General features: G+C 40.0%; 1 protein-coding gene across 1 annotated transcript in view; it reads right to left on the bottom strand.

Moving 5' to 3' along the window:
* Positions 1-639: 639 nt before the first annotated feature.
* adamtsl3 (ADAMTS-like 3) overlaps positions 640-26,486 on the bottom strand; it is a 170,772-nt gene continuing 144,925 nt past the window's right edge. Inside the window, exons 7-15 of the mRNA XM_046033243.1 lie at positions 20,352-20,478; positions 14,537-14,611; positions 10,174-10,331; positions 8,336-8,447; positions 8,091-8,229; positions 6,183-6,233; positions 3,374-3,584; positions 2,692-2,839; positions 640-728 (exon numbers count right to left, since the gene is read on the bottom strand). Coding sequence (XP_045889199.1) covers positions 640-728; positions 2,692-2,839; positions 3,374-3,584; positions 6,183-6,233; positions 8,091-8,229; positions 8,336-8,447; positions 10,174-10,331; positions 14,537-14,611; positions 20,352-20,478 — 1,110 coding nt within the window. The remainder of the gene's footprint in view (positions 729-2,691; positions 2,840-3,373; positions 3,585-6,182; positions 6,234-8,090; positions 8,230-8,335; positions 8,448-10,173; positions 10,332-14,536; positions 14,612-20,351; positions 20,479-26,486) is intronic.

The raw sequence follows: 26,486 nt of genomic DNA, 5'->3' as shown, positions 1-26,486 counted from the left end.
ACAGTTCCAAATACCAGGCAGTTTTGGAACAAAACCTTCAGGCGTCGGTTAGAAAGCTGAAGATGAAGAGGAAGTTCACCTTTCAGCACGACAACGACCCAAAGCACACATCCTAATCCACAAAAGCATGGCTTCACCAGAAGAAGATAAATGTTTTGGAATGGCCCAGCCTGAATCCAACTGAACATCTGTGGGGTGATCTGAAGAGGGCTGTGCACAGGCGACGTCCTCGCAATCTGACAGATTTGGAGCGCTTTTGCAAAGAAGAGTGGGCAAATATTGCCACGTCAATATGTGCCATGCTAATAGACTCCTATCCAAATAGACTGACTGCTGTAATGAAATCAAAAGGCGCTTCAACAAAGTATTAGTCTAAGGGTGTGCACACTTATGCAATCGGGTTATTTGAGGGGTTTTATTTGTCATTTTTCCCCCTCAAAGATTTCAGTTTGTTTTTCAATTGAATTGTTCATATTAAAGGTGGAAAAAGTTCTGACATGATATCTTTGTCTCATTATTTTACATCATAAGAACCTGGCATTTTAACAGGGGTGTGTAGACTTTTTCTATCCTCTGTACATATATGTGGTATGGTGAAAGGAGCACTACAAGGTGTGTTTGTGTCTAATGTGTGTGTACTCACGTGGGGTCCTCTGTAGCAGTTTGGTGTTCCTCCAGTTCGTGGGCTTGTTTTAACCAGGGCACCTTGGCCTCCACTGGCAGGGATTCTGACAGAGAGCAAGTTTGATAAATTGATGTGTCATTGTTTAAAGGATGTCTTTTACTACCTCAAAAGGTAAAAGTTAGATATGGATACATGAAGGATAATATTTCTATATTGGATATTAAATTTAAGACAATGAGATGGTGGCTATACAATGTTTTTATACTTTAAAGTAGGGAGTAAAAAAGGTTTGTATTTTGAGTTACAGTGAGAAGGTATAATTGAAGAGTGATGACCCGACCCTTGCAGTGGGTCAGGTCACATAGCCTTCTGATAAAATGCACCAACTAAAAAAAATGCAATTACTCACTCCAAACATAACCTAAAAGTTATCAGCCCTGAATTCTTTACATCCCAGTCATTCCAGTCTGACACCAGTGATCAGGGCCCAAATTTATCAAGCACCACAGAATAGGAAATTGGTCCCAACTGGACCGAAGTAAAACAAACTGTTCCTACTTTTAGGCATAAAAAAATTAAACCATCAAGATTCTTAACCTGGGGGTGTCATTCTGTCCCCTAATGTTTTCGTTGGACCTTCCGCTTAACTAAGAAAAGTGTTTGCAAGTGGCTGTGGTGTGGGATAATAGCCTCCATGTTAACCATTACACTCATGGAACATACTAGGTCAGAGGGTAGGAACCATCAATGCAAAGCATAACATTACATTTAGTAATGTTACAACATTTGGCTAAATAGCCATGTTACCTTTCACTTTACAAGACGGAAGCATGTGTTGCTGAACTTGCGTTATTATTATAGTTGTGTTATACATGTGTTTCATAAGTATTTTATATTCTCAAATATGACATATTGGTTGTATTTGCAACATGTCAAAAAAGGCAAAAACAAAAAAGGTCGGTTGTCAGTTGTCCCAAAACAACATATAAAATGTTGGCAAGTACCAGTGACAGGCGTACCGGATCCTAATATGTTATGAAACGGTGGTACTTTGGTTAGGTTTACGCAACAAAACCCCTTGGTTAAGTTAGAAAAAGATTGTGGTTTGGGTCAAAATAAGTACATCATGTGACATAAGTCATCTACAAAACTAAAAACACATCATCTTTTACTTCATTTCACGCAGGACTTGAACCTCGGTCTCCTGGGTGAAAGTTTACTTAACACATACATCCACGCCACCACCTCCTTACACAGACTTTGTTGCTCGTTATTCTACATCACCTGACTTCCTCTGCCATTAGAGGTCGCAGCCTATCAAAAAAAATGTAAATATGGGTCGAAATAAGCTGCTGCAATGGATTCATACGGACGCTTTTCTGGTCAGGACGGGCTGTGTATTGGCTGTTAGTTGATAGTTGACAGGACTAGAAATCAATCATAATTTCCACAGGATGGGAAGCTGATGCAAATTAAGCCTATTGTTTTTATGGTGAAGGTGGTTGACTGTGGGGATTAAGGACAACACATGAACACACACACACACACCCTTTAGTTATGCACTCAGCGTGACTGGCAAAGAACCCTCAGTCACTACTGCAGTACCAGCCTACCAAATGATGCACTTGAAGAGTACACATGTGCACATAGAACCCATTATAAAACATACTAACACATTTTATATAATATTTGTGCTGTACAGTATATAAGACATATGTTAATAGGCTTTTATTTTAAACTGACCTTGGACATTGAACTGAATTGGACTTCTTTTTAGAGTGCAGATAATATTAGATTTCAAATGGGATGCCTAGATATTTTTCACTGGAAGTAATGTACTGGAAATTGCAAAAGCCATATACAGTACCATATACAATAATGGTGAAAAAGTGAGGTGAAATAATGTAAGATTACTTTCATTAATAGCTTGTGCATTTATGCCATGTGTTAGCCTTCTGGCACTAGTAGATTCCTACCTCCTTCTTAAAATATAGAAAAAAATACATTGGAGATTTGTGAACTTTATACACCTGTCTATTTTAGTCTTTTGTCAATTAGTATCCTACCTCTGGGTTTGTGGCAGGCAATAGGGACCAGACAGTCTTCTTTAACGTGAGGTTTGAGGGAAGCTTCACAGCCTCCAATGTGCTGCCCACGATGGTCGATGCACAGAACCACCCGGTAACGCAGGCCACGGCCACAGGTCACTGTGCACTGCATTGGGATGGCAACACACACCTTACCACGCAAATTACACTGACATCAATCTAATCAAGTGTGTGGGGGCTGCAAACAGTTATTTTCGTTATCCCACCAGTTTGACAAGTCTACCGGTTGTGACCAGTTCAACCATCATTTTCATTTTAAAAAATAGGAAGAAAAATAAAAAAATATACATAACTTTGAGTATCACAAATATTTTTTCTGCTTTCCTTGCATGTTAATCATCTTCCTCAGATTTATTTAGTGCTGACCACCAGGTTGGGAAGCATTGGATTAATCTAACAATTATTTCAGAATAAGCAGATTAATGTTCATTAAACAAAAAAGCCCAAACCAGACATGATTAGCCAATTATCAAAACTGTTGCAGATTAATTTTCTGGCAATCGACTAATTGATGGACCAAAAGAAAAAAATTGGTGAATTTTACACCAGCAAATAATGCCCTTTGATGCTTGGGAGCCTGAGTTCAGATGAGTTCCCCCTTACTATTATAGATAGCTGGTGTGAACAGATACTTACTGACCTGAGACCACTCCATGGCCACCCACTGGGGGCAGATGAAGGTGTTACAAATCTGTCGGGTGATAGGTCGAGGGGAGTGGGTGCACTTCCACTCCTCCACCTGGGAGAACTGTCCCTGGGTGTCCTCCTCCACACACAGCACGCTGCGATCCTGCCATCCGCCACCTTCACCACAGGACACCGAGCACTGGGTCCAGGGGCCCTGCTCCCAGCTGCTCACACACAGGACAGGGACCAAGCTCACATAATACTTTCTGAGGTAATTAAATGATGAACATTGTGTGATAACTGTACAAATTGCATCGTCATGATATGTCGGTGAGTTCATGTTATCTTTTCAAAACTGGGGGGGGGGGGGCACCAAGATAGAGACGTGAGGCAAAGATACTGCATGATGTGAAAGGGAAAGGTGTGCGCAGTGTTCTGAAAACAACTGGAAGATTTTTTTTATTTAGTTTGGGTGCTGATTTGGCCCACTTACTAACAAGGTCAGCAGTGGGAGGTGCAGCAGTGACTGTGACACACAGCTCATGGAGGCAATTTAGGTACTTTAAAACCTTTAGCACTTAATCGCCTCAATTTGCATCAAAATCACACTCCTGCTCTGAATCACAACTCAAATCTGAAGACACAGACACGATACACACATTTTTAGATTCAGTGTGACTTACACATACGGAAGTTATAATTCTCATAATTAAACATTTATAAATTCAACTACAAATCATAGAAGAAAAATATTATTCTTGTATCTCCAGAACCTGCCTGAGAATCATCATGTTTTTAGATTTACTGGAGTGTCAAAATGATCCATATGCTGTTGTCCAAAGGCTAACTGTAGCTGTGGAGGATGCGGAGATGCTTTTGAATACTGATATTTAGGGCTGACCCCGAATAGTCGAAGATTCGATTCTTTGATGGGCGGAGCCTGATTCGACTGTCAATTCAATTCAAAAAAAGAACAAAAATTTTACCTAACCCTAGGGGGCAGAAACACGATGTGCATGCAGATGTTGGCCACACGGCCCGCATGCAAAACTCGGTAAACCGCAGGCGAGCTCTGAGAAAATAATCAACAAAAAGCCTCAGTTTAGCTGGAAATGTACAGTGTAAGTTACAGTGAGTAATGATGATTCTCAAGATTGAAGCGTAGCTACCATGTGTAACTTCCCCCCCGCCAACAAAAAACATGTGTTCGACTATGACTTGACAATTCTGATTCGACCATAGAAATCGTTAGTCGGGGACAGCTCTACTGATATTATCATACAACAGATACTGACTGAAGCACTAAAGCCCTGATACTTGTCGTAGGTTACTTTTAGGAAATTAAGCTTGGAATCATGTTTTTATATATATTTTTTATTTGCTTCCAAGTCTGGTTCACACAGCCTGTGACAGCCATTAAAAGAAATGGTTTAATTTTTCTTTTTATGTTAGGCTAAATATTACGAGCAAATATTTTGGTATTCAAATTAAGTTTTGAATTGGTTGATTTTAACATTAAGTAGCATATGTTTCTCATATTATAGAGTCATGTCCCATCCCATCTTTTGCTATTTGGGCGCAGGTAATGTGGAGTTTTCCATCACTATATGAGCACTTTTTAAAGCTTGAATGACTTTTCCATTTTGTTGCTTTATGAAGTTACAAGAACAATGTTTGGAACATTTTTGAGTGTGTTCAATAAATGAATCTGATTTTTGATGTGAGGAGAAGTTCTTGAAAGTGAGTTGCTTTTAATGTTAAAACGCACAGCAGATGCAGCTGAAAGAATTAGGCTAAACATGTCATACACACCATAAGAATACATCTAAGCAACACATCCATTTAATGGTGCTAATATAACTTATACATTTTTTTGAAAACACATTTTATCATAATAGTTTTTAATGTCCCACCTCAGATTTGTAAAGTGATCCACTGTTTGGCATCAAGTGTTTGTTCTGACCATAAAGACCATCTGCCTTTAAATTTGAAAGAAATAACGATTTGACATTTATCGTGTTAATTATCGATATTGAATGATATCACATTTTTTATCATGAGAACAGTTTTGGCCATATTACCCAGCCCTAGTGTTTAGTGGATGATAAGCATAGAAAAGGAATGTTGAATAAAGATACTTATGTTGATTTCAGCTCTCAGTGTTCGAATGTGGGTGTTTTAATGGGAATAGGGATCTTTCAGATCAGTCTGAGAAGTACCTATGATCTCGTTCCACATTTTACTTTGTGTCATGTAATGTGGGGAGGGCCCTGCGATGGATTGGCGAACGGTCCAGGGTGTACCCCGCCTTTAGCCCGATGGCAGCTGGGATTGGCTCCAGCTCCCCGCGACCCTGTATGCAGGATAAGCAGTTGACGATGGATGGATGGATGGATGGATGGTAATGTGGGGAACTGGTCTTGGTCTTGGCTCGGTCTCGCCCTCCCTCGGTCTTGGTCTCAACTTGGTCTCAGTCCCTAAAAGTCTTGGTCTTGTCTCAGTCTGGAAAAACTCTAGTCTTGGTCTGGACTTGGTCTCGGTTTGGGCAGTCTTGACTACAACACTATTTACAGCATCTCTCACCAAGAGGGAAGTTTAATGACTTCAGATGACTTTACATAATTTTTACGTCTTCTACTTCTGGTTACTTCAGGGTGCATCACTGGATGTATTCCAACCGGTATGCATATCATGGATTTCTGAACACTTTCTGCCCACTTACTTCCTGTGTTATATCTCACCCAACAACCTTTCCAAACTGGAAATATATCAAATGACAGAAGAAAGCACTTATAAAATGAAGGATAGTAAGGGTTACTCACCGAGGCAGTGGTTGGAAGTGGTCATATGGCATCACCTCTTTGAATCCATCACTGGAGAAGACAAAATAACAACACTGTAAGTTTATGATATCCAGATAGCAGCCATAGAGGTCATAGGAATCTGATGAAAGCCTACAGAATATGATAAGAGTGCTTATTAACAGTAGTTCGGCCTTCAAGGTTATAATAAAGTCTTTTTAATGAGTGTAAAAATTGCTTTGCACTGCTGATTTAGCATTTATGTCCTTTAACCTATTGATCAAATCCTCCATTGATTCAGCCCTTCATAAAAGAAGCACTGAGATGTGCTAAGAAGAAAATCAGCTATTTCATACTTCATACCAGGTTTCTTGTTAGCAGTGGGCTCACACAAGCGGTTTTAAAATCATCAGGGACACAACCACTGTCAACTGGTTGTACATTCCCTTTTACAGCTTATATATCTATTTATATTTTACAGCTAAATATTGTTGTTTATCCAAGGCTGCTTTCTTGCTGCGGACCTTTAGAGGTGCAATAACATTTAGTGAACAATCAGACAGGTGTAGGCTTTGACTATGAAACGATATGCAGAACTTTGAGATGCTTCGCACATCAAAGATGCGTGTGCACAAGGAGGAGGGTTAGACAGTATGAATAACTGGTGATAAATGACAACAACTAAGACAGGATGGAGATCACCAAATTTAAAAGTGGTCATTATTTTGCAACCAAGATTCATAGAAAACAATAAAATTTAAGTTTGCAGACAAAATGAAATAATTTAAAAAGAAAGTATTACTGTATAGAGAACTTTCTTTTTCACACACATGTTGTGTCAAGTGTATTAGTGCTGGGAACTAAAGATGGTGCATTAGTCTGAATCTTTAATATATTCTAAATATTTCAGTGTGGGATGTGCATGTTTCGGGTTGACAGACCTATTTATTATGATAACAGGATTATCAAATTTATGATAAAGTGTTAGTTATATGAAAAAGTGCTAGGTGGATGGAGCTAGTAAGCCAGGTGGAGAACGCCAGTGGGAGTGAACAAAGTTTGCAGCTAGGTCACAAGGACCCTGTGGACTGTGGTGAATGACATCTCTATTAAAAAATTATGCACGCTCCAAGAAGTAACAATGTTGAATCACCAATAATCAATGAAGGAGGAAATAAAGGCTTGAAAGTCTGGAACAGAGAGGGGATTTTACAGGCAAGTAACTGCTCGCAGCCAGATCATGAAGATGGGGTGAGTCATTGAGGGCGACGGTCAGCAAGAGAGACTGACAGCTTGGACACAGCAGTAGAGAGTGGAGGCAATGACAAGGGGCCATCAGACTTCGGGGACGATAGAAGGATATGGCAACACTGTGACAAGTAAGTAGGCAGTGACACAGGGGGATACCTAAAGTAGATCTGTAACGTGTTGCACACAGGAGGGTCTACTGGGAACAAGACTTGCAGGCACAGGCCCAAAGACTGGGCCTGCTGTTATGGATCAACCAAAGCAGTTTAGATAGCTGTGGTTTCCTCCCCGATGGTGATGTTGGTGGCGGTGATAGGACATGACAGCAGTAATATTATCTGCTATCCCCAATGGCTAGCTAGCTCCCATGTTAAAAACAAGCTGGGTTATGCTAGCAGCAAATCCACTTACAGCAGGCTATCCTTATTGGAAGACTTAAAACTTAAGATTTGAATGTCCGATGACTCAAATATTATACAATGTTAAAACATATAGTGAAAACAACCAGTTGTAGCGTAAAAAAATGTCTTAAAACTGGATACAAATGTCAGTTTTTAAGAGAGCATCTGATGGATTTACAGAATAGATGGATGGGTTGAGGTGTAATGGTATCAAAATGTTCCTTAAGTTTTGGCTTTATATAATATATAAAGATATAAAATAGAACTTCATGATCTCTACCTCTCTGGGCATGGGTCCATGTTGCACTCCTTCAGTTTTGGTGTGGGTTTGATATTTTCGGGATAGCTGTTACACTGGTGCTCAGGCAGGGTCTGGTTGGACCGGATGTCTGTGCACTCCGCAGAGTTCAGCTGATAGCCTGGGGGAAGAAAGCAGACCCAGACTATTTACCTTTATGTTAGTGGAGAAAGTTGCAGATATCAACAGATGAAGCTGGATATTCTACATACTGACGGTCAGCTCACCTCCTCCACAGGTGACCGAGCAGGGGAAGAAGTCGGTCTCTCTCCACTGGTACCTGATTGGCTGGTAGAAGACAAACTGGACAACTGTGTCCTTGGAGCCTCCATACTTCATCTGTACAACGTGTAGGGTGAATGAATAGTGGAGAAGAACAGCATTAGTTGTGTAGTAACAAGTACCGTAGGGTGGAGGAGATTAGAGTACAGAATAGGGTTGCATTGGTTGCTATTTGTTTTATATGCCTGATGGGGAAGTAGAATGTCGCAGATTAAAATTATCTGTGCTGTCACTCAGTAGGCTACCAGTTGTTATTTATTGAGGAAACAGTCCTGTTGGGCTTTGGATCTTATTGATGTAAAGTGATCAAGATGGTGATGATGTGATTATGAAGACTTTTAAATCTGTCCAGAGAACTGATACACTGTTCCTCAGGAACTTCGGCTGTCCCATGACCATAGCAAGGCACTAATGGAAAGTGAATGACCATTTCTCAATTTACGACAAGCCTGCAAGAGCATGAACAACAAAGGCTGAGATCCTACTCGGACAATCAGATACCTCCGTCTCTTAAAAGGACATCTCATGAGCTTTGGTTTCCATCAAAAGGAACTCCAGACTCCTGTGACTCAGAGAAGACACCAATAAAAGTTAAGTGAAAATGGCCAATTTATGACTCTCACTAATCCATCCTCAGGAAGTCATCTGGACTTCAGCAATAACCCACACGGGGAACAAGGAACAATATACCAACTTTGCAATGCAGAGTCAAATGTACATTTATTGATATACCATGTTAAATTAATGTAATCTGAATAATGTGAAGTTATATTCCAACATGCTGAGTTTGATGCAGAAACTGAATTAACCAGAACTAGGTATTATGTCCACTAACACAGGAAGATTGGTGTGGTGTGTGCCTGGTCTGGGCTGCGTCTTCAACCTTCTTCTTTTTCCTTCTTCTCAGGAGAGAAGACATTCCTGTGATCCCAAGAATAAGGACAATGTATTAATACTGACATGTATGGATTGTATTTGACTCACTATACTATTATACTATATGTATGCATATATGTAGGGACATGTGTGTGTGTAATAATAATAACAGATAAAACATGCCATTTAAACCTGGAGTAAAACAGTCTAGTGCTTCGGCTTTATTGCAAAGTGGAACGCCTGCAGATCAACGGAATCCCGAGCCACACCGAAGACCCGATCTCCACTGAACCCTCAAAGGAAGAAACCCTGTTAACGCTCCTAAGCTGCCACTTCCAACGTAAAAAGAAACTGCTCCACTCTGCTGTAACACCTGCGCCCTAACGATACCACTGTTAGGACCAGAACAAACTTTAGAACTAAGTCGTTGCGTTGCCATCAAAACCATGCCATGCGGGGTGTAAAGAACACCTCGCCATATATGTTGTTGTGTCACATATATACAATATACAATTCTGTAAAGTGTCCTTGGGTTTCATGAAGGCCGCTATATAAATGTAAGTTATTTATTATAATTATTATAATAATAATAATTATTATTATATAATTATTTCTATACTTAGTAGAATTGAATTCACTGAATATCCTTTAAAAATGTAAAATGTTGTTAGAATGTGGTCCTTACTGCAACATAAAAGGGATTGTGAAACAAAACAGCCACTACAAATAGAAGGATTTCTATTCAAGTTAGTAGGCCTTTCCCAACAGTAATACTAGTGGTGCTGCTGGAAACAACCTCACAATCTTATTTAAACAATCCCTGTATTGTTAAATATTATGCTTTAGAAGCCAAAAGTCTTAAGGCTCTTGCTATAAACCTACGCTAGGCCTCTTTCCTTTGTTTCACCTTGATAATGTAATCAGCACTGAGTGGGCCACGTGTCCTGAGAGTCTGCCTGTCCGTCCCTCTGTGGAAGTCCAAGGAGGTGTTTCCTATCACATAGGAGCCTACAGACGCCAGACTGGTCTCCTCCTTCCTCCCCTGAAGAGAGATAGCTTCGATAACTGAGGGAGAGACAGAGCAAGAGGAATGTTCATTAATGATCTTTCAAAAATAACTTCATATTTTAACTTAATAAAGGGCCGAAATGTGAGGGGACCCTACTGAAATGGAAGGAATTATTATTATTATTAGGTCCCAAGCACGAAACATTCCTTTTTGTCATTGAGGATATCCTTAATACCTGGATAATGCTATTTTATGAAGCAGTGACAGGAAGTCAGTGGCTCCCGTCAGTACAAGAAGAAGACTAAGAAGAGCAGTATATAATAGTGTATTTCACTCGCATATGCCTAAAAATAGGTAAAATGATTGACAATGTGCGAGAAAAGACTACAAACTAGTTATTTTTCCCCATGAATGGTTATGATTATTGACAAGTTATATACCAAGACTGTCCTTCTTGCACAAGGATTTAATGAATAAAACAACCCAGAAAAATGGAACAGCTGCAACTGGAAACAGAATCATGAAACAGAAAGTTGTTGTAACCTCACTGTACTAGCGTTACTTTCGTCAGACGAAATTAAACCAAATATATTCGTCAATGACCTTTTTTTCCCTGACTAAAAGGAGATGATGACGAGACAGCGACAACGTCCTTAAACACTGACTGTGACTTTATTAACATGCAATGTTGTTGACGAAAATGACGAGACTAAAATGTAATTCATAAAATAAAATCTGTCTTTCTTTTTGTCAGTATAATGAGGAGACAAAGGAGACTTTTTTTTCTTCCTTTGCTTTGCATGCTAGCCGACCGGGGCGACGCCTGGTGCGCGAGGAAATCGTTACTGTAAATACAGTGAGGCGGACAAAAAAACAGTGCCCAATTATAGCGGACGGCAAGCAATGTGACTTGCCGTCTGATTTCTGGAAAAAACACTGCAAACTTAAGGCTAAACACCCGGGAACTGGGGTAAGTTAATGTCTCCTTTGCTATAAAAATGAGAACAAAGCTAACATTCAAATTTTAGAAAACAATTTATCTATATGTGAAATAAAGACTAAAATGATAAATATCTCTATTTTGGTTCGAGCAGATTAACCAAAATTATATTAATGAGTTAGAAAAGACTAAAATTATGGTTAATGACTAAAACTAGAAAAAGAAACTAAAACTAAAACTTGAGTAAAAAAAATAGTATACAGTGGACTAAACATGACAAAAACTAACAAGGACATTTGTCACAGGACTAAGACTAAATTTTAAAATGTCTGACAAAATTAACACTGAAAACTTTAGGCGTGGGATCTTTGTAACTTCAGTTTACATTGTCAAATCTTCCCCAAACTGTACATGTTTGTTAAGATTCCAGGCCTCAGGACATCTACATGATAATTAGGACTCATGGTCTTTGCACCACCTGCTGGCAACAGGAAGTAAAGTGTGACGATCATCATTTAATTTACATGAAGTTTTTCCAGTGTGGTCTACAATTGAGATCCTGGTATGTAACATAATAATTGAATGTTCTCTAGCGCCACATGAAGGGGACACAGAAAATGACGTTTAACTCCTTCGTATGCCATCCAAGACGCATGATAATTCAGAGCCTCGTTGACTGGCTGTCATAGTGCCACCTACTGGCAACAGCCCCAGGACTACGCTTCACCTACATGGAGGAAATGTTTGCGGCAGATGTAGTATCACCCCAAGACAAACAAAAAAGCCTACTGTAATCATACTCTAAACATAACAGGTAGTCAGCCATTTTTAAATGAAAGTACAAATTTAGGGCCTTTTTTTGCTATTTACAGGCTCCATACTTTAACAAATTCCTCCTACAGCACACTCAAATCGACTTAAAATTTTCACAGTACAATTTAAAGTCCTTCTCGATGAAATGTTGTGCTGAGTTTTTATTGAAGCCTCTTGTGACAGTCATTTGATTTATGATTTATGTGCACACTGTGTGTCATGCACATTTCTTATGTATACTGGGACAAAATTGTGTAATTAGCAGGTGTTCTATAGCGCTACTTAGAGGACACAGGAAGTGATGTTTAACTCTTTCACACGGCATCCAAAATGCTTGCAAATTCAGAGCCCACCCTATGTGCGTGAAGTGCGGGTGGCTGTTCATTGCTGCTTGCAGCTTTAATTTTAACATATTACCAACAGGGAATTGCATAAAACATGACGAGCAAACCAGAGGAGGCTGGGTGTGAAACGTGTTGTATGCTCCAAAAAAAAAGTTCTAATACAGAATTAAAGCTTCTAACTTGAGATCTGTTGTGCGGTGAGATTTCAATTTACACAACAGTAAATTCAGATAACACTGTTCCTTGAGAAGTGATACCATCAGACAAGGCAGGGCAAACCAGATAATATGTGCACAACTCAACAAAAATCAATAAATCAAGACAAGGACGACAAGGATAAAAAGCAAAGAGTAGAATGGAAAAAGTAATACAATAGAGAAAAAAGTGGTACAGGTCACATCTTTGGCTAGCTCTTTGGGATTTTATAGGGGAGGTTTCAGTAGATACAGTGAAGATGTACAGATGAAAAGACTAGACAGGAGCATTTCTGAATCCAGAACAGCAGTCCATCTTCCAGTACCCTAACCCCTACTCCCTGCAGGTATGAACTACTGGAATTCCCTAGCTGCACCTTCTGTTGCACAGTGAGTGGTTGGAAGGCATTTTCCAAAATGAGAACTTTAGGCTGTTAAGGCTTAGCTAAATTGCAAAAGCTACTTGTCTTTGCACGCTGGCATACTCTGCCATGAAGCTTCTTCTTATAACACTAAAAACACTCTAACACTACTGGCAGGGAGATGGACCGACAATAGTTTCCAGTGTCACAGTTTTTATTTACTCCAAATAACGTCTGGCGCCCCAACAACTTTTAGAAGGCACTTCTTCATCCACTCCCAGGATGAGTTTCCTATCTTTTTGTTTTGTTGTTTGGCTTTGGGCAACAGATCATTCTAGTCTGTACCAACAGACTGATAATGATTGCACTATGTGGTGCATGAGTCTGAATTCAGGGGACAGTAAGATAACAGCAAATGATGCATCCATCCTGTGTCCTCTAGTCATGAGAAATCTGAAAGCAAACCAAAAGGCCATGCTGCGAGGTACTGTAATGTTACTATAAACTGTAATCCATGATGAAAATGAGACTGGTGAAATTATAGTATGGTGGGGAAACCCCAGATCATGTCTTTTTTAAGCTGACATGTGGGTAAACAAATATTGGATAGGTAGTTGTCCTTTCTGCTAGAGCTAATGCGTTTCAGATGGTGCAAGACAAAGCATCAGCCATTGCTCATGTTGCATTTCTTCTTCTACTTTTCTCTATTTAGACATTTCACTTGAAGAATTATAAATATTTTCCATATAAAAGAAAAAAAGGAAGACAAATCTCTTATTTTTGACATTAATTATAACCTTTTTCCCCAAAGCTTTCACAACTTGAAACAAGTAACAATCATTTAGCCTTGCCATATCATGAAAAACATTTTTTTTTGAGTTTCAGAGCCAATTTGATTTCCTCTCTCCCTTCTGCTTCTCTCCCTAGTGGTTCCCATCCACCACACTCATCTCCTGGTAGTTGATGAATGATCTGCTACAGTATTTCTTAGGTCAGTCCTCGATTCTAAAACATCTGACAAAGCACAAATCCAGTAAAACTTGCAGCTCTTAGGGGTATTACACTGTCAGAACTGAGTATACTAGCAGGATATGGCTTGTGGAAATATTTTTTCCCGTACACATTCTCATACATCACATGCTTTTGGGAGCTCAGTGTCTTTTTCAAGGACACTCTGACACTTTGACAGAGTAGCTAGGAACTGAAGCACCAAATAGTGGTCTTCACAGGTCTTTTTAGCACTGAGGAACGAAGACCAAACCTGGGACCTGAGTTGGACATGGTCCAAATAATGCTCTGTCTAATTGGGTCTGGTAGGATCTTCTTTCACTGCCACAGATCTCTGGTCTATAGTGTGTGCATAGTGTAGTGTAGCAAATATGCGGTCGAGAGAGAGAACGAGAGGGTGACAGTGTAGTTGTGCTCAGAGAAGGCAGGTGCTGGCATTCTGAGCATAGTGAAGTTAGTAGTAAAACTGTGAATATAGCAGTAAATGTACAGATTGAACTACAATTACTATATAAATGCTACAGCTCCTCAAGACCCAAGCCATTTAGTCAAAATAAGATTATATGTACTCAGAATATTGACTGAACTGTAGTCGCTCACCTATCATGTCAGGTCCTTTGGCATTGAGTCTAAGAAAGCGGCTTCCCAACGGCACCTCAAGCACCGTCTTTAGAGCTGCAGGTAGACACAAAGTTGGAAAAGTTAATTTCAACATGCAGTACGGTACAATAAACAGAGGGGTGGCAGAGTGAACACCTACAGTATGGAGCAACATGTTAGACAGCATTCTTCACCTACATCACCAAAACACACAAAATATCATAAATAACAGACACAGAGACAGAGCCACACAGTGTCGACATATGGCAGTGCCATCTTTCTCTAACAGTCCCCTACTGAGTTGCAGAAACTTGCAGCCCTGAGAGTCAAATTGCTAATTTGTCATTTTGGGGTTGGGGCTGCAACTTTACTTAGCTGTGAACATAGTGGGGCATTAGCAGCTTAAAGTTGTCCTGTTGAGTTTTCTTGTCACCGAAATGCTTTGTGTGTATCCTTGAGCTCTAAAAAATGTGTCCTTCGTCATAAAACCTTTGGTAAGTTGCTAAATGTTTTCAATCCAGCTTTTTTACTTGCTAGCAGTCTTCTTCTTCTTCTTTGCTGGTACATTGCAGCATTTCTTGCTTGCCCTGTACCACCTTTTGTTCAGCTGAATAGTTTAAAACTATTGGCAGGACTGTTTATCAAGACACCCGTGTGCGTGTGCATGCGTAGGTGACTCGATACATCTGGGCATTTTAAAACTAATTAAGTACTATTCTTTAAGACCAATTGATTAACAAAATCACTGATCACTGGGGTGACAACATTTCAGTGTCACAGTTGACAGATTGTTTTTTTCCCCCATTGATTCTAGGAGGTTTGTGACCATTTGGGCAGTTCCACCACAATGAAAATAAGACTCCATTTCAATGCACGTCCACTCCTCTGCTCCAGTTACTATGATGGAGACTAACAGGGCAGTTTGGTAGGCTTGACATAACAGATGATCTGTTATGACTGGTGATCGATAAATGCCATCTCAACGATGCTAAAATTACTCTGTTTAACCAATGAATCTGTTCATTTACGTTATGACTTGTTATGTTTAATGTCACATGATCCAAAAGAACACCGGAAATGACGCTCTCTTCTTGCAATTAGATTTACCCATAGCACAGAGAAGGGAGGCCTGGATGGGCCAAAATCCTTCCAAACAGCACAGTGCAAACCCAATGGCCATCAGTGACATAGTGGGAATAAAAGTCTGCGAAAAACATTTGACTCAGACTGGCCTAACAAAACCCACCTTTAGACACGCTACCACCCCTATGGCAGTTGTCAACAGAGATTAGATTGTTTTAAATGAACTATGATAATTTGTAGAATTATACATGAAATCTGAGGCAGAATCAGTGACACCTTTTAAATCACGTCACAAAATCTATAAAATACGCTAGCACATCCAACATGTGTTCTCTGTTTTATGATTAGAATAGTTTTTTATTGTTTTCACATTTTTACATTATTATTGAATATTTTATTCCATTTTAATATGTATCATTTTTTATTGTCGGATTTTATTTGCCCCCTTTGTGGTCCTGGGGGATCTATACAACTACAGCTTCACCACCCCCTTTCATACCATATCATCACAATGGGGAAGACTTTTCACATTTGTCATATTCAAAACATTGTTATTGTTCAACAGTGTATAAGACACATGTCTGTGGTGTGGGAGACCGGGGTTCGACTGCAACACATCCACCAATGTGCCCCTTAAACGTCCACTGTGTAATATTTCTGAGGATCTACTGACTATGTTTTTACTATTAACTATGTTTTCAGTGGTGTATAAAGACCTTACATGATGAACCGTTGTGTTTTTCTAACCTTAGAATGAGACATTTCTATCTACATAATCGCGGGTCCCCCCTTACATGGACATTGACATGTTGCGCCGCCATGTTTCTACAGTAGCCCAAAACAGACAAACTGCGCTACAGAGTACGTTTCGTTACTACGTTGTTGTTCTTCTTGTAGAATTCTGGCAGTGTAAACGCTCATCACTACTTTGAATACGTACGTACAAAGAAGAAGTAATAATATACAGCAGGGGTCGGCAAATAAGTTTTGCATCGGAGCATTTTTTTTATCCATTAGATGGTGGGTGAGAAAATAAGGCAACCCTGTTATTCCAAGATGGTGCCCAGGGTTTGGAGTAGTATTTCCTAGCGAGTTTATGCGATCAGACCTACAAAAACTGCAAAGGTAAGACACAGTTCATAGTTGTAAATGTGTAGATGTAAGTTTTGGTCTGTGCGGTCTCAGTATTCATTTAAGAGGTAATTTGTATGGATCGCATGACATGAGAGATACAGGACTCACCTCAAACATACAACAAACTCCTACCCAGTCCCTGCTGTAACACCTACTGTACGCTGTTCACAGGTTGCAGTGGCCTAACGTAAATACAGCTACATTTAAATCACAGAGTACTTTGGTTAATTATCATATTAGAATTTCTGATGAGACCAGAGCAGAAAACTGAGCTGAATAACATTTTACTGCTTACTAAACTAAAACAAACTCATTGCTGTTGTCTTCTGTCAAGTGCCTCGGCTGCTGGTCTTGGCTGGTGTTGACTGGATTCAGTGGGCTGCGGCCTGAATGGAAGACGGGCAATCGTGACACCGTACCACGGAAGAACTAAAGTGGAAATATATTGGATTGGATTATTTAATTTACTTTGTGATATAAAAAGAAGATCCACCTTATTTCTTGACCCAAAACTGTTACATTTTTGAGGAGTGTATGTAAACTATAGCATAGTCTAAGGAGTATGTTTTGCAGCTACGTGCTTAGGCTCCATAGCTATTCATAGCCATACTATAACCCCTTGACACACAACCATAAATGCTGCTTTCAGTTAAGGCTTAATGTCAAGTTGGAAGCAAATAGGCACTAACATGAAGATGTGACTAGAAAAGTCAAAAATCCCTTTCAGCTGCAATTACATTACATATATTTACATATACAGCATTTTGTCTCAAATCTTCTTCCTCCACCGCATAGAGAGAGCACAGCCTGTGTATGACTCATACTGAAATCCCTAAGATAAAAAAAATCTCCTTCATTGCCTGGTTGTGGTAATGGCCTCTCACTTTTTCAAGAGCACTGACTGAAAGAGTCCAGCACACAGCACACAGTCTACCATCCCTAAATCTGCCTGCTTTTCAACTTCACAGGAGCACTGATCAACTCTAAATAACATCCATGTGTCCAGTCAAACATCTGTGAGCCTTGCTAACAAGTCAATCAAACTCCTGAAAGTAGTTACTGCTCTGAAAGGTTTTTCTGTTTTTCAGGCTGCAAGAATACCTCCTGACTTTTCACACTAGTGGTGTACCTCTCTCTCTATGGTTAAGCAAGAAATAAACAAATGAAGTGTAAATTCTATTTTCCACATTTGATGAGACTTACTTCTGGCAACAATTGAGCATTGAGCTCAAATAATTAAGCTGCTCTGGCTGCCAGCCAGGGGGTTTTGCCCTCTAATATAATTATGCTTGGAAACTGTATCTGCAATGTCCTAAATTTGCAGGAGCAATGAAATAAATTCAGCTGCAGTAATTAGCTTTTTTTTTTTTCTTAGATTAAACATAAAGCCCAGTCATTTTTAAAAAAGACCTTCAAAATAAATAATGGAAATGGAACGTATATAACAAGCTCTTAACTCATTTAACATGAGTTTGTTGGACCCATAAATGCAGGCTTTAGGCAATACTGAAGCAAATTCATATTCCAAAAGCAATGACTGATAAATAGTAGTTATGAATAATGGATTTGGAGGAACAAAGGTGATACTGTGTGTCTGTAATGGTAAATAAGCTCACTAACCAAGGTAAGACTAAATGGTCGTGATTGATTTACTGAATCAGCTTGCCTCTTTTGGCACATTAACGCTAAGGGCAAGGAAGAGAGAACATGAGAGACTGAAACTTTTAAACTGAATGGAAAACGTACAAATGGTTCTGACAGGTAGCCTCTCTGGCCAGAGGAAACTTTGACACTCATTTAAAGACAACCACAGTGTTACAGGTTCCCCACTGGCCTCTTGATAAAAGAAGTGTTGCACTCAAAGGAGACCTATAATTCTGCTTTTCCGGTCCTATATTGTAGTTCTGTGACTCCTGTATGGCAGCTCTGCATGATTCAAAGCTCAAAAAAAAATTTGCTGTCTTATACTGACTCTTGTGTCATGTAGGCCTTCATTTCAGCCTCTGTCTGAAACAAGCTGTAGATGCTTCTGTCTCTTTAGCAGTTCAAAACAGAGCGTTCAGAACATGAGGAAATCTGAGGTTTTGGCTCACCGGGATTTCTTTTAAACACATGAACATCCAACATTGTAACATTGTAGAAAAGTCATAAAATGTGGAATAGCATAATAGGTCTCCTTTAACAGTGCCAACCATTCTCAGAAACACACAGTGTGTATTCAGAGAATACACAGTAATATACTGACACATAGTTTTTAAGTAAAGAAGCGGTTTCTATAAACAACATGTGAAGCTTCCTTTATTTTTATCGACACTAGCGTGGCTCCAGGGTTGTCAATGTTGGTCAGTTGATCGAAAAGATTCCTTCAGGCCTCCCTTCAAAGCCACTCCCCCAAAACATATATTCATGCTGAATGAGTACACACAGGTAGACAGGTAGGTAGATATGGAGATATCTGTTCAACTACTATAAAAAAGGATATATATATCTGTTGCAAATTAACCCATGAAGTGTTTTGACCCCTTAAGATCAAGATATTGGAGCTATATGTCCACACTTTTTGTGCCAAACGTGCATCTTCAACTTCAGTGTTTCCTAAATGTTCAGACTTAATCATGGAAGGTTAAGACATGTCTCCATGTTTTACATTTCTTTCAGTTTATTTCACTGATATTACATGTCCTACAGAACAGTACTGGCACACCCCTGATGTTCTCCCCAACATATTAAAACCCAAAGAAATATTAAATGGTCACTGGCTGCGATTTATAATACCAGTCTTTTTCAGGGAATCCAGTCATTTCCATTTCCACTCCCCGAGGCATGCCAAAGCAACTTAATTTGAAACATTTTATACAAAACTCCAGCATGAAAGCCAATAACTCTGACAGACGGAATGATCAATGCTGAGCCAGTTTTGTTGTGCTAAATCTAAGATGGATGCTGATTAAAACTCCTTTCCAAACACACATTTTCTGCTTGTCTCATTCTATTATGCAGTGTTTTTGGATTTAACCGACTCCAAGCAAACATGGACAAATCTCATGACGAGACCAGGATTGACCAAAACACAGTTATGAATTGAACTGAACTGGACTGAATCTCTGGGTTTAGGAAAACCTGCTAGAAGAAAAGTCATTGATGTGTGAATGGTGTATCTCCATCTGCTAGTGTGTGCGTTGTAGGCAGATGGCATTTTAATAGTAGAAAGAGAGGGGGATGACCGAGGAGCAGGCCAAAGCTGTTGGCTGTGGCTCTTGAAGGCATGTGACAAACTCAGCAAGTACTCCCTAGTCCCAGCAGGCAGATATCCAGCTTTGCCCATAGAGCCTGGCTGGGAGGAAGGCTGGGCAGAGATACAGTACATATTTTGTTTACAGTTATGAAACCAGCAGAGAGCTATTAGACATGAGCTGAGGGTGTATTACCTGGTTGTTACTTTGGTTATTACATGGTATTACTTACTTATTACCTCTTTATTATCAATTACCCCACTATTACCATGTTATTACCGAGCTGTACTATAAAGTGCTACCGGATATGCTTGGGGATACAGAAGAGGATTACATCATTGTGAGTCCAGCAGTCAGATACTTACATTGTTCTGGTGTTAGGTGGGGTATTGCTTGTCCTCGTACCAGCCGGCAGGTGGAGCCGTCGCCACCACACACGCCGCAATTATCCTCCCTGGCACCGCTGGCCAGCTGGCGATCACAGCCCACCTCCTGCACACAGATCACAAATACATACTCAGAAAGAAATATGGGGATGACCAACCAAAAGACAAGAGAGCTGGATATACAGTACACTCATAGTAAGGCTGTTTCATCTGTTGCACTGATACAGTCAAGCCTCACAATGACATATGGTCATTGTTTGTTCAGTCTGTGATTTGGGAGAAAGCCCATTCTCAGCAGCCACAGTCAGACACTGTTAAACTCTCCACATGAAAAACTTGCCCATTCTTTGCAATCAGCGCAGATATCTGATAACTTCTACAGGTTACACTCTCTTGCACTGATGACGGCTGCAACACTGTTGATGTTGAGAGTAAGTTTAGCTACCAGGTCACTCCCTTGGTCCTCGCCAATGTAAAAAACAAGGGAATGTTTAGTTTTGTGATGATGACAGATAATAAATTCATTCGAAACCACCACTCTCTGTCTGCAAATGAGACAAACTGCTGTTAAAATTTATTCTGTAAAAAAACGTATTTTATAAATTTTCTTTTATCAGTGTGCCACTGACTCAATCACTCCATCTTGACTGGCTGACCCAAAGTCAGTGACACAAAATAAACACACAGAACATGAGGGGGAGCAGAATTCTTTTTAAATAAGACCAATCGAATTTTAATAGGGAAGCTTAACAGCACTGTGTTGTACATTTCTGAGAATAAAAAGGAGCAGGAGCTTGTCAAATGCCATGGCGGGTAAAAACAAAGGGAGAATCACAATCACCAAATTTGGATGCCTTTCGCCATCATCACTATAAAAATCAAAAATTGTCCAATACTTTATGACTAAACACATGCAAAACTACCGGTGCTCCCATCAGCCTTATCTGTACTTTGTGTTTAGTGCTAACTGACCCTTCGCTAAGCCCCGCTCCCCTTAGTTACTGTTGCTAAGAATGACAAACTGTCAGCGCTGCCACTGTCTATTACAGCACTCCCTGGAGAAATATTGTCTAATTAGTTGGAAATAGCGATCTCTGAAAGAAGCAGACAGTTTTGCAGTTGCATTATAGATATGAAGGTTGTGTTCAGGCTGTCCAGCTGACGTGAAAATAATGAAAGCTAGAAGCTAAAGCCTACCAATCACACAGTACAAGTGAACCACTGTATCCCCCGACGATTGAGACAAAAGACAACGATATTAAAGATCAACACTGTTCCTGTACAGCTGGGTAGGCCCCTGTTCATGTATTAAAAAGCAGAACAGTAGGACTTTATAACGTTACATTCAGTAGGAAGTTAGCTAGTGTTAGCTAACTAACATTACATTAGGAACAACCCACAGCCGACATTTTTCTGGATTTATTTAAGGTTTTGGAAAGAGAGTAAATCGTACGTCTCCTGTCAACCTCTCTGGGTAGCGACTGTAACTATTACAAGTGCTCCAGGAACAGCGTTTCACCATATCTTAGAAAAATATAGCCAAAAAAAAGCTAGAAAATGACTCTTTTTATATTACAGTCAATGGAGCACATTTATGAAATTGTCGGAGTTCAGCTGGAGAGAGTCCTATACTGTGCTGTGATTGGCCAGCTGTGTATTCGGGGCGTGGCTTAGTGAAGAGTCAATTATCTAATGTTGGCATAATGACATGCTAAAGTAAGATAGTAAACTTAGTTTTATTGATTTATTAAAATATTGCAAAAAAACAAATCCAACAGGGCAAAAAAAAGCATCAGTGGTCAGACAATCACACAAACAAGCCAACAGTTTAGCCAGATTTGCCACTTGATGCCTTTAAACATCCCTGCTAAACACCAGCTTGTGGATACTGTCATTGTGATGATTTTAGCATTATAACCACTACTATACCAGCCACTAGCACTTTTACACTTTCTTCACCACAGCTGCTTAAAAAATGGATAAAAAACAAAGCCTGGACTTTTATCCATCTATTTTTTTGTTTTCTTTACACAATGAGCATTACAGCCCGACAAAGCCGCTAGCATGGCTGTAGACTCTTGTTTTCTGATATTTTATAGACTAAATGACTAACAAATTAATTGAAAGAAATAATCCTAATTCATCATTAATCAACAAGTGTTGTTGTAGCCAAAACAGTCATGTCTTGGAACCTTAAAATTGTATGAACATGAGTTTTTTTGTGGAGGATCTATTCAAGTTGTTTTCCTCCCTGTAATCTTCCTCCCACAGCTCTATGTTAAAATTCAACTTGAACAACATGAATAAAAAACGTATAATCAGTTTCATCACAGTGTTTCATTTCAGGTCACAGGATGCTTATACACAGTCTCACGCAATACAAATGCATGACAAATTAAGTAAGATCCTAGCATTACTGTGTAGGCATTGTTTTCACAAACCCCATGAGATGCAATAGTCACAAATGTGAAATTAGAAATTTAATTACATTTACATTTAAATTAGACATCCTAAGTTACACCTGAAAACACCAGTTTTAAACAATGTATAATTAAGAATCAGAAGAAAGGATTTTGAATTGATCCATGGTGAGCAATAAACGTTTCTCTTTTACTACAGGCTGCACAAAACAGTGACAATGTCATCCATACATTAGCTATCCACCCTTATCGTTTGAATGGTCACAGGGGGCCTGGAGCTGATCCCAACATAAAAGATACTAAGATGAAAGATAATATGGCAGACCTAAATGGTCATAGTTATTATAGCCTCGCAGTGATGAAGTATAGTTTTAGAAAGCTACGGCCTCCAGTAAGACTCTTCTCACTAGAAAACAGTATGGGTAATGTGGTGAAATTATTTCAGAGAAGCCTGCAAGCTAGTTAAATTAAGTCAGCTAACTCAAGTTCACCACTACACTCACATGGCCTCTGACTGCAAGATCATTATCCCCACTCCCCACTGAGCTTGGTGGTTCCCTGAGGGGAATGGCTAAGTCAGAGCCTAGAGGCCAAATATCCATGGTGTACATATTCTAAATCCATAATAATGACTTCCATAGTTTGCTGATTGAGACTATATTTTATTGTCCAGACATGCAACTTTCTCAAGGCGCATCGGGGGGAGGAGAATGTCAGGTCTGTGCTATTTGTAGATGATGTGATTCTGTTGGCTTCATCAGGACCTTCAGCATGCACTGTAGCGGTTTGTAGGCGATTTACCATGTGATCTGTGTTCCAACCCTCACCTATGCTCATGAGCACGGGGTAGTCAGTCACCACAAGCGATCAGGGGAAAAGGGTTTCAGTCAGGGAGGTGACCAAGAACATTATGGTCACTCTGACCGAGCGCCAGTGTGTCTCAGTGGAGAGAGGAGAGCCTTCTCTGCAGCACTCCACCAATCAGGCCTGTATAGTAGCATGGCCAGACGGAAGTCACTCCTCAGTAAAAGGCACATGATAGTCCGCCTGGAGTTTGCCAAAAGGCACCTGAAGGATTTTCAGACCATGAAAAACAAAATTCTCTGGTCTGACGAAACTGGCCTAAAAGGCAAGAATCATGTCTGAAAGAAACCAGGCACCGCTCATCGCCAGGATTGAGGAAAAGATGAATGCAACAAAGTACTGAGACATCCTTGATGAAAACCTGCTCCAGAGCACTCTAGACCTCAGACTGGGGCGAAGGCTCATCTTCCAATAGAACAATGACCCTGAGCACACAGCCAAGATAACAAAGGAGTGGCTACAGGACAACTCTGTGAATGTCGCTGAGTGGCCCAGCCAGAACCCAGACTTGAACCTGATTGAACAGATCTGAAAATGGCTGTTCACCGACGCTCCCCATCCAACCTGATGGAGCTTGAGAGGTCTTGCTTCGAAAAATGGGTGAAAAAAGCCCAAAATAGGTGTGCCAAGCTTGTAGCATCATACTCAAAAAGGCTGTACTTAGTGCCAAAGGTGCCTCAACAAAGTATTGAGCAAAGGCTGATTTTCATCCATTTTGGAATAAGGCTGCAACATAACAAAATGTGGAAAAAGTGAAGCGCTGTGAATACTTTCCAGATGAACTGTATATCTCATCTGGCTTGGGAGCGCTTCAGGATCCTCCAGGAGGAGCTAGAAACTTTGATGGGAAGAGGACATCTGGATGACCTTGCTTAGCCTGCTGCCACCGTGACCTGGCCCCAGATAAGCAGAAGAAAATTGAATGGATGTTTGTTAAAATAAAAATAAATATTAATTTCGACTTTTTCCACCCCAAAACATTGTTACACTTTACACCAGTTTAATGCTGCTCAGTACGTGCTATGAATTTGTTGTGCATATTTATATGTGACTGACCAGTACCTTCTATTCCAAAAGTAATGTCTTATTTTTTTTAAATTTGATTTAATTTACCACTGCTCTCGTGTACATGTACACATCCTGACATGTAGATATACTGAGACTCATGCTGAGTTCCTGTGACAGGCTGACAAAACAAAGTGACACACACACATGGGACAGAGCATTACACAGCACTGCTCTCCTCCCCTTTACTCCCAGGAATGGTATTTATTTTCTCTTCTCCTTGTATACAGCTGGATTTCATCTTGCTGTGTGTGTATTATTAATCCATATACATGCACTAGAGGAAGGACTGGCCTCATTCCATCACTGACAAACTTCCTGCTATGGTATCACAGCGACCCAGCACCCCTTTCTGTACTGCTGCCTCCATCACTATGTGATGCCATTTCTTCCCTGCCATGGCAGATGCCCTCTTGCATGCCAGGGCTGTCAACAGCTGCTGTTTGAGTGCACATCTATCTCCCATTACTGTAGTGAAGTACCTGTGTGTATCAGGCCTGATTGTTGAAAGTGTTTTTCAGTTTAATGATTTACCAGAAGCAGCCTCAGTAAACTGAGTATCTCCTTAAAGTGCTTTTTAGTCGGGCAGATTCTGGCTCATCATTCAAAATTTCAAGCTAAGTTCAACATGAAGGGCCGAGTGAGGAAACGAAGTGGAGGGGAGTAACATTTTCTAGCCTGGAGGAAATGAGCTCCATTTGTGAGTTTTTTTCTACCTGGGTCCTTGCCAAACAGCAAACAGCTTCCCAATACTGAAGTTTTGTAATGCTGAGACCCAGTCCACACTAATGCTGATATATTTGAAAGTAGGTATTTTCAGTGAACCCTTTTTCTTTTTTTAAGTACAAATTGCATAACAATAGGGTATTGAGCAATTCATACATCATCAGTAGTAATAAAGCACAGAAAACAAATAGCTTTGGGATCTCTTGAAATCAATTAAGGCATCAATAATGTTCAGTTGATTTAGTATTTTTCTTTTTCATATACTTCAGTCAATTGCAGTGCAGTGCCAGTTCTCTCATAAAAACCACCAACATTATATTAATAAACCACCATTTGATTTTTAGTCGACTCCTGCTCCTCAAGTCCAATTGGCAGCCCGGTCAACATCTGCTCCTCGAGTCTTCTTCTAGTCTCCTCTCCAGGCGGGTGGTGGTCTCTGATGTCTATGGCTTGCTTACTTCTTTACTTGCTCTAATATCTTTCTAAATAATTAATAATGTTACCTTTTTTAATATTTTAATATTTTCTGGCAAAGAATGTCTCTTTTTAAGACAGACGGACTTCACCCAAACAAACGGGGCTCAGAAATGTTAGCTGCTCACATACAGCATGCGGTGCAGTCCACACATGACTTACGTGAATGACCAATCATTCATGCAGCACACCTGGACACACCACCGCTCACTGAACAGATCTCTGCCTCACTGCCACAAACAACTGTCTCCACCTGCTGGCATGTAAAGCCGTCTGCTCCCAGCGCTGTTCCAAAGACTTCTATTCCTGTCATCATCACGCATAGACCAGTAAACCGAAATGTGCACATCCCACACAGAAATATTAGTAATCTCTTAAGGATTAGGACAACTGCACCAACTCCAGCACCCAGAACAAACTCATTTAAAATGGCTCTCTTCAATGTGAGATCTCTCTCAAGTAAGACTTTTATCTTAAATGATTTTATCTTGTCTGCAAATCTAGATTTTATGTTTTTAACTGAATCCTGGTTGCAAATGAATGACTATAGCCAGCTAGCTGAACT

The sequence above is a fragment of the Micropterus dolomieu genome, linkage group LG20 (genome assembly GCF_021292245.1).
Source record: "Micropterus dolomieu isolate WLL.071019.BEF.003 ecotype Adirondacks linkage group LG20, ASM2129224v1, whole genome shotgun sequence".
Lineage (NCBI taxonomy): Eukaryota > Metazoa > Chordata > Actinopteri > Centrarchiformes > Centrarchidae > Micropterus > Micropterus dolomieu.
The sequence above is the reverse complement of the archived record's forward strand: the minus strand, read 5'-3'. Positions and strand labels throughout refer to the sequence as shown.